This window comes from Buteo buteo, chromosome 11, assembly GCF_964188355.1.
Source record: "Buteo buteo chromosome 11, bButBut1.hap1.1, whole genome shotgun sequence".
Taxonomy (NCBI): Eukaryota; Metazoa; Chordata; class Aves; order Accipitriformes; family Accipitridae; genus Buteo; species Buteo buteo.
The window spans coordinates 5,246,063-5,255,461 of NC_134181.1; the positions used below are offsets into that span (position 1 = coordinate 5,246,063).

Sequence of the window (9,399 nt, forward strand, 5' to 3'; positions counted from 1 at the left end):
AGTCTCCAAATGCCAATATGAGATAGATTTTACACTCCCTTTCCTTCCCCCTTCGAAAGATCAGAAAACTACGGATGAAACCGTAAGCCGGCAGCACTACAGAACACCCAAGCGCTGATAAGTCATCTCCGGTTCCCCTACTAATTTCCCACTTCATACCCAGTCGGATTTCCCTCCTGCCCACACCCCCCACCTCCCTCAGCCCCCATCACCGGCTCTGTCGAGGAAAGTTGTTTTTAACGTTGTTTTCGCACCCCCCCACCCCCCGCCTTTACTCCGGGCTGTGGGCAGGGGCCTGTCCTTGCGGCCGCGCCCCGGACGCGGAGGGTGGAGCCGCGCCGCCGCCACCGCCTCCTCCCGCTCCTCCTCCGGCGCTGTGCGGCCTGGGCTGCTACGCGAGCGCGGGGATCGAGCGCGGCCTGCGGGCAGCGCCGGCCGCCATGGCCGGGGAGGTGAAGACGAAGCTGTCCAAGAACCTGCTGCGCATGAAGGTGAAGCGGGGGGGCGGCGGGAAGGAGCGGAGAGGGGTGCCTGAGGCCCGGTCCGCGGTGGGGTGAGGAGAGGGCGGCCCGGCCCGGCCCGGCCCGGCCCGGGAGCGGTGGCCCCGCTGGTGCCGGGGAGCTGCCCGCCGCGGAGCCCGGAGCCGTGAGGCGGCCCCGGGGGCGGGAGGATGGGGCTTTGGGCCACGCCGGCCCCCGACGCGTGTGGAGCGGCCGGGGAGGGACCGAGCCGTGCTGTGGAGCGGCGGGGCGGCTGCCGGGTGAAGCGGGCCACGGCGGGAGCCCCTGGCCTGGCTTGGGGGCATTTTGCCTCTCCGCCCTCGTCTGACACACGGGCGTGAGTGACCGTCTCCTGCGTCCCGTAAGGCTCGTTTTAAAATAGGTGTCTGCGTATCTTCAGCGTCGCTTGCCCTTTCACTCAGGCCTGCAGCTCTCTGGGCTGCTCCTCTCCAACTCGGCCGGCAAGAGGCGATTTCGGGGAGCTGCCACCGAATACCGGGCTGCTTAAACGCTGGCGAGAGGTCTCAGAGGGTTATAAACTGGAGGGTGTGATCCAGGTTTCTTGCTTTTCTTTACGGTGTCCATTTCTTTGTCTGTTTACATTAATGGCTAATAAAACACCCCACCTGAGTGGCAGTGTTAACCGCCTTTCCCAACTCGTAAATGCTTGCATTTGTAACTTGGCTGTTAGTAACATCATGACGTGCCTGTTACCTTGGAATTGTGAATCTTATGTCAAGACCCATGTGAAATTAGTCTCAGCTTAACTGGCTAATGGATTCTGCTTCACATCGTGTACTACAACACCTAATTTGGTAGAGTACATTCTCCTGTGATTGATGGTTCTTTATTGCTCGAAAACAACCAGTACCAGTTGAGTTCCCATTACTTTTTTTTTAAATGTTAATATCCATTAAATTTTTATAACTGATTATGACGGGGCCTTTGTGGCTTCTTGCTTGTGGTGTTTTATTTAACCATTTTTTCCCCCACATATTTACATGGGACTATATTTCAGACACTGGCTGAAAGGAGTTTAGCTGACTTCAGTTCAATCTTTCACGCAAAGCGTACTCTGCTACAGTAAGATGGTGGAATATTTACCCCAATTAACAGATGTTGCTAACGAAAGACTGAAACTCATGGATAGAGGGAACGGAACACATCTTGCCTCGCTCTCAAAAGGGGGTAGATGTTGAGCTTAGTTAGCCAGCAGTGTATGACAGAGTAAGACTCTCATAACCTGCATTGCAACATCATTATTTTTTCTTATTTTTATGTAATACTCTCTTTTACAGTGAAATTTCTGCTCCTGTTGTTTGCCAGTTTATTAACCCCCTGGAGATTTCAAAAGCCAGTTTTTACATTTTCTTCCTTGGAAGGCTGTGGAGAACCAGCCTATGAATGTGCTGCCTTGACATTTGCAGATTTACAGTCCGGGCAGTAGTAACCAACCAGCTTTGAAGAGATGAGTAGGTTTTGAAAAGGTCATGCACAGATCTTGAATTTAGCACTTTCCTTCTGCAGATCATCTTGTTTATAAATGTTTTAATTAATCCTTCAGCAGCTGCCTCTGCAGGTACTGATAAGATGCATTATCACAATTCAGCAGGCGGGTGAAGTGGCACCCAAAGGTGACACGGGGTCAGTGGTAGCGTTTTGAAGACCATTTGTGCCAAGTACTGAGCCACGTGTGCTCACCGCTTGATGTCAAAGGATGGCTCATGCTTTTAGATCTTGCATCATTTGATCCAGGTCCCATTGCTTGGGGAAACTAAGCCAAATAACCACTCAGCTACTGACTTGCTCTGTGTCTACTACAATGGGTATATTTTTAATTCATCCATGTGTGTTTACATTTTAGATAAATGCGATCACATATTTTTTATCTAGTTATTCCTGTAGTCATCTTCAGGAACAAAAATCTGTAAAATGTAATGTGAAATGATTATTTAATTGGATGCTTGTAGCAGAATTTCTCCTGTTGAGATTTCTGACTGGCTAACCAATTTCCTTGAGCAATATGGTTTTCCACATGATAGATTCACTTATTTTCCTGTAGAAGATACTGTAATTTTAATTGGAAAGCTTTGACATATTTTGGAGCGACTCAGAAAACAAAAAGTCAATTTTTCTTTCATTAAAGATCTTGTACAATGGATGCAAATAGAAATATAAATGGAAAATGAGACACTAGCACTATATTGGCTTTTACTTTGGAGTTTGGTTTGGTTTGCTTGGGCGTTTTGTAAAGACTGAAGAGCTGTGGGGGGTGTTTGTAATACACGTAGTACGCATCTGTGTTACCTATATGTTTTAAATAAGCTCAGTAATGCAGGTTTTTTTGTTGGAGGGAAGTGTTTTGTGATGCCTTCTTGGGCTTTATCCCAACCAAGCCCATTTTAGCTGGGACCTAAACTATGTCCAGGTTTAGTGTTCCCCAGTGGCACGTTACCTGTCAGCCTGCAGGCTTATCTAAACACATAAATGATGCTGCTCTAAATGAGAAGGGTAAAATTAGTTGATAGAAAATTCCTCTGCAGTGTTGCACACTGTCCTGGTTTCAGCTGGGATAGAGTTGATTGTCTTCCTAGTAGCTGGTACAGTGCTATGTTTTTGAGTTCAGTATGAGAAGAATGTTGACCACAGACTGAAGTTTTCAGTTGTTGCTAAGTAGTGTTTAGTCTCAAGTCAAGGATTTTTCAGTTTCTCATGCGCAGCCATTGAGAAAGCTGGAGGGGCACAAGAAGTTGGCACAGGACAGAGCCAGGGCAGCTGACCCAAACTGGCCAAAGGGGTATTCCATACCATGGGACATCACATCTAGTATATAAACTGGGGGGAGTGGGGCAGGGGATCGCCGCTCGGGGACTAACTGGTGTCGAGCGGCGGGTGGTGAGTAATTGCACTGCACATCATTTGTACATTCCAATCCTTTTATTATTACTGTTGTCATTTTATTAGTGTTATCATTATCATTATTAGTTTCCTCTTTTCTGTTCTATTAAACCATTCTTATCTCAACCCATGAGTTTTACTTCTTTTCCTGATTTTTTTCCCCCATCCCACTGGGTGGGGGGGTGTGAGTGAGCGGCTGCGTGGTGCTTAGTTGCTTTGTACACATACAGGTATGCTTTGATAGCCACAAAGCAGTTTTTGTACTGGAGTGCATATAAACTGTACTGGTAGACTTGCCTGTAGCTGGGAATTACATTGGTATAAATGTACACCTCTGACAGATACAGTTATTCGAACACTTTCTGTAGACCCTAAGGGAGGTCCCAGCTCCTGGGGGTGTGAGAATATTATGATTATTACCATAAAGTTGTAAAGAGTTGTTTTTTCCAGCATGTTTGTTTAACATTGTTGATACTTAAATTGTCACTCAGTTCAGGCACCTGACTTGAGACAAGTGGAAATAAAAGGGATGTTTCACATATCTCAGGTCTGTAGTTTTGCACTGTCAGCAATTTTTCATAGACTGTGACAGATGTCCTCTTTTACTCCCAGCTGTGAGAGAGGTTACTCTTTCTACCTGCCTGTTCCTATCCTCTGCCAAAGATTATCACAACAAAGGAAGCAATTTACAGGAATGTCCTTGTATTAGGCAAAAATAGCAGCCTTACACTAAACTAGGTTATTGGTCGTAACTAATTTGGCAGATTGTTCCTGCAGTGAGTTAACAGGTGCTTACCCATGCTGCTTGACTGGTACTTTGGTGGGTCATCAATGAGAAGTTAAGAGCTGGTAACACCTTCCTTTAGCATAGCTGGACACAGAAGACTTCTTTTTGTAGCCTCAGTTACTTTTTTCTACTTCCAAAGGCAGGTTCCAGGCTTCAGAGCTACAAACGCAAGCCAGTTCATTAAATTAAATCTGAGAAAAGAAGAGGATGGTTGAAAGTATAGATGTTTCAAAAAATGGCCAACCTGGTATGACCTAGCTCTAGCTCAGAGCTCCAATGCTGTTTGTATGGGTGGTGATGGTTTCTGATACGCAGCAATAACTCTTAACACCGTTATGTTCTCTCTGGCCTTTGTTGAAACATTAGAAAAATCTTAGCAAAGTTATGGAGTTGTAACATCTTGGGTCCATCAAAACTAACCAGGAAAGGTCTGTTTCTTTGTGTGTAAGTACAGATGTGGCTGACTGTTGACTTCCAGTAGATAGCTGTGATCAGCAGTTATTTACTTTTCTATTACCTGTTTGCCCAAACTTAGACCAAACCCAGAGAAAAATCATAAAGAGCATTTACTTTTTATCAACTGCTAAATGTTACGTAATGGATAATTGTCATCATGCAGTTACTGCATGTTCAGAACGTACTCATGATGCAAAAAACTAAAGTTGTGTGTTTATGTGTCTTTCTTTTTAGTTCATGCAAAGGGGTTTGGATTCACAAACTAAAAAACAGCTAGAAGAGGAAGAAAAGAAGATAATTAGTGAAGAACACTGGTATCTTGATTTACCAGATCTAAAGGAGAAAGAGTAAGCTTGTACCCTTTTGTACTTTTTATCATCAGTGGATTGTTGTGGAGTGGGAATAGAATGTACATATTTTTTTCCTATAAAAGAAGTATTACTAATAACCAATTAACAGAAGCAAAAATAATGACAGAGTGGCATTACGGCTTTTTTATTATTTATTTTCAGGGACATTGTCAAGGTTGCCTAGTGCAGTTTAACCTACTTTCATTTCTTGTGTGTGTTGTTTTCTTTCACTCACACATTCTTCTAGGTGCGTGTGATTAGTTTTTCAGGCAGGGACCAGTTCATTCATTGCTGTTTTTTCCCTTCATTTGAAAAAAGAAGTTTGAAACCTTGTGTTAGTAAATTCACCTTCAGTCACACAGTTAGGTCCACTCAGGACAGCTCTGTCTTTTTGAGTCCAGTTCGCTTCAAATCCTGTTTTTGAAGTAGGAGAGAGAACTGCAAAAATAAAGGAAGGCTTAGCTAATAAGAAATAAAATGTCCATTCCTGCTATTTAGAAAGGTGCTTTAAATAGCAGGAGAACTACTTTTAAAATTACTTGATTTTTGTCCTTTCAAAAGAGGATGAAAATTCCATTGAGGGAGAACATACATAGTTTTTAAAAAGCTGGGATCCAAGGAATTAGCTGTAGTTGAATAAAGTCATTGATAAACTATTTTCCATTACTGTTGTTGGGTATGACAAAAAGGTATTTGAGCTTCAGTTGCAGCAAGGAAGGTTCAAGGTGGACATTAGGAGAATTTTTCTAACAATAAGGCTATTGAAGCACTGGAATAGATTGCCTAAGGAGACACTGGATTCTTCATCATTGGAAGTCTTTTCAGGACAGGTTAGATGGGCCTCTGCTGTTCATGGTACATGTTTAATTGATCCTGCCTTGAGGTAGGAAAATGAGCTTGATCTCTTCAGCCTGACTTCTTATGACTGTAGGAGTTTGTTTTACGTGGAAGATGAAGAGGATGAGGGAAGAGGTGCATACGTGTGCAGGGAAAAGAAGGATGGAACAATTCGCGGAAGTACTTTTATCTAACACGTGTCTTGTGAACACCTCAGGGTCATGTTTCTTTTCTCGCTCCATGCTCATTAAAAGAGGAAAAAAGGAGGGAGAAGGTGGAAATCTTTCTCTGCTGAACAGAGAATTAGACAGTGTTTTGTATCCTGACAGACTCAACTAATGCCAGGTGTAACATCACAATGAAAAATTAATTAGAAGTTTTTGCTGGTATAGTAATGCCACCTGGAGAGTGATATTTATGTGGTATTTTTATTCTGGCAAAAGCATTAATGTAGGTGGAATCCTACCAGTAAAGAGGTTTTTTTGTCAGGAGAGTTAATTTTGCTTGTGGAACTGGCACAGCTTTACTGGCAAAAAGTATCCCTTTGCACTCCAAGCTCCTTGTATTGAAAGATTTATCAGAGCAATTAAGCTTCAGAAAGTAGTTGATGGTTTAAAATACACTGTGGTTTTGTTTATTTGTGTGGGGGGAAGACAGCAGATGCTTTTTGCATTTGTTTAATTTGATTATTTTATAGCGCACCGTTTGACAAAGTGCTGGGTTTGGGTTTCATGCAGGAGCTTTATAATAGAAGAGAGGAGCTTTATGCCATGTGAGGATCTACTGTATGGCAGAATGTCCTTCAAAGGATTCAATCCAGAAATTGAGGTACCATTTAAATGTTCTGTTTTGAGGTGGTCTCACATTAGGATTGAAGCCCTTGGGGATGGGGATTTGAGTGTTGACGCTGCATGCTGTTTGGCCTTTGCAGCACCTTCCATAAATCCTCCCACGTACAGGAAGTCTGTGATTCAAACCAAAATGTTGGTCAGTGCAGCATCTGGTAAATAGAAGTTTTTCATCATGTTGTGTTGATGGTCAGTAATTGCACGACTCCTGCAGGTTGTCCCTTGCTGAAGTATGGAAACTGTCCCACATGCTGCTCACCAAAATGATAGCTCACTTTTCCTCCTGCCATTTAATTTAGAGTCCAATCCTATAAACATTCAACCCTATTTATGCAACACTTACTTGTGTAAGTAAGGGCTTCAAGTTCCAAAGTAAAAATTCTGGGCAAGAGAGTCTAATTTCCTTCTGGCATGTTTCATGCTGATAGAACTACACTGAGATAGTAATACAAATGTTACCACTGAACTGAAGCAGGAGGATGAAGGTGTAAAGACTAAGAGATATGCAAAAGGCTATACAAGGTAATTTACTAGGGGATTCTTCTAGTTATTTTGAACTTGCTCTCACTGTGACTTGGCATATTATTCCTTCATGTTTTTTGCTAGTAGGTTATTGTAAATCTTGCAGATACTTTTCCTTCTTAACAAAACCATTTCAAGGACTATGTGCTAACATCACAATGAAAAATTAATTATGATCTAATTCTCTCATCTCCTGAAGATGTCTGGTGTGCTCTTGAGGATGTTTGAATAGTACAATTCACTGAAAACCCTGTCTCTGTGTTGCCCTTTTCCCAAAGGCAATCTCTAAGCTCAGCTTAGCAACAGGCAGGCATGTTGCCTTTTCTTCATGAGTTTTTGTGACAATATACTCTAGCTTGACCAGGAACAGCAAATAATTATTAAATTTGGTTCTTACCTTTTATGTGTTTCTCCTACCAGTGAATTTCAGCATAGTTGCCATTGTGTCAGGCTTACATATTTAAGCTACTTCTTATTTCATTTTCAGAAGTTAATGATCCAAATGAACTCTAGGTGCAAGGAAGAAGAAATTGAAGTGGATGATAAAATGGAGGCTGATGTGTCAGATGAAGAAATGGCCAGAAGGTGAGTTATATTTTACAACATAATCAATATTAGCTAGGAATATGGTATGTTACTGGATTATGTGTGGGAAAGTAAACACAAAAAGCAAACAAACAAAATAAATGAAGAAAAAAACCCAACAGATACAGTACTTTACTGAACTGACTTTCCAGGAATTCTGGTGTGTATTCAGTGGAATCTCCATCACTTTTTGGGATAAAATATCTTTAAGGGTTTTCTGCCCTTTGATATCCAGGTATTCCATGCTAATTCCCTCCTTGTTCCAAATTGCTGACAAACCCAAACTATCAGAATAAATAATATTGTAATGAGTGATCATGTAGTACTTGTGCTTCTTAAGCTTCTGATGACCAGCTTTTTTACACCGCTTAAATTGTTAATTAGATTTATGATTTGCTCCGTTGAAGTTTTCTCTGATTTTAGTAAAAGCTGTAAATTTTTTGCTATCTTTACAGATATGAAACATTAGTGGGAACAATAGGGAAGAAATTCTTGAGAAAGAGAGACCAGCGTGTACTCCAGGATGAAGATGAAGATGGGAATAGTAACACAAGACCTAGCAAAAAAGCTAAGAAAAAGTTCTTAAAACCTCAGGATTAATGTCAACTACACAACTGGAGCTAATAGAAATGTTATCTACCAAATATAGTATCACGAACTGGAGATTGTTTGGAGTTCTTGCTGTTTAATGCAAAGAACAGATTTGTAAATCTGAGTCTGTTCTCACTGAAATTTCTACCATCCACGTGACAAACATTTTTCAAAGTGGATGTGTATATAATGGATGTCATACATCCTTTCCCCTCTCAGCAGCTTTTAATGTGTGGGGCACTAATCCCATCAGTCTTTTTAAATGTTGTGCATAACTAGATTGAGTGTAATATGCAATCGAGAGCAACATTGTTTACAATTTATGTTAACATCTGAAAGAAGTATTTGGAGTAAAGACGAACTTTGTCCAATCCAGTAAGGCAGTTCCACTTTCACTGCTTTTTTTTATTATGAAAGTGAAAACTTTTGCTATCTTCAAACTGAAAAAAGTCGGCAGAAACATGTTTGGGGTTCTTTGGGTTTTTTTTTTTTTTACTGTGCTAAAAATAAGTTGGGAAAAGAATAGATAAAATCTATTTTGTTGAATTTTATTTTTTATAAAGCTCATTTAAAAATAGAGGGGTTTGTAGTAAAACTTTTTTTTTATAGAGCAAGCCAAATATTTGGCAACGTTTACAGTTTGACACTTGAGCAGATTGTGAGTCTTAATTTCTGTCTTCCAAAAGAAGTTTGCTAATCTTGCCTCTTTTTCAGAAAAAAAAAAAAATCCAATCTTACGGTTATCTAGGTCTTGTCATAGAAGTATAATAACGGCTTCAGAAACCTATTTGAACGCTGAATAAAACCTGATTTTCTCATGTGGTTAATGATTGCGGTTTAGCTAATTTGATGTAAAAAATGTTGCTTACTACAATGTGATACAAGAAGTGATCCTGGTTTGTGCTGGCCACAGATGTCCCCAGATATTAGTTGACTGCACTGATTTTTTCTGTATAGTGTGCAGTGAAGGCATCTGAAGTAATGTTAGGACGGAAATGTGCTCTTTGGTCAGTCAGTGCTCTGGG

General features: G+C 41.4%; 1 protein-coding gene across 1 annotated transcript; it reads left to right on the forward strand.

Annotated features, from left to right (window-relative positions):
- Nucleotides 1-332: 332 nt before the first annotated feature.
- MPHOSPH6 (M-phase phosphoprotein 6) lies at nucleotides 333-8,446 on the forward strand. Its single transcript, XM_075039936.1, has 5 exons — nucleotides 333-491; nucleotides 4,876-4,988; nucleotides 6,566-6,656; nucleotides 7,686-7,783; nucleotides 8,239-8,446. Exons 1-5 carry the CDS (start codon nucleotides 441-443, stop codon nucleotides 8,381-8,383), a joined length of 498 nt encoding a protein of 165 aa, XP_074896037.1. The 5' UTR covers nucleotides 333-440; the 3' UTR covers nucleotides 8,384-8,446.
- Nucleotides 8,447-9,399: the final 953 nt, after the last annotated feature.

Coding starts and splice junctions, on each gene's coding strand:
- MPHOSPH6 (XM_075039936.1), top strand. CDS start 441: ATGGCCGGGGAGGTGAAGACGAAGCTGTCCAAGAACCTGCTGCGCATG. Junction 4,989..6,565: donor CCAGATCTAAAGGAGAAAGA/GTAAGCTTGTAC, acceptor GGTTTCATGCAG/GAGCTTTATAATAGAAGAGA. Junction 6,657..7,685: donor GATTCAATCCAGAAATTGAG/GTACCATTTAAA, acceptor TTTCATTTTCAG/AAGTTAATGATCCAAATGAA.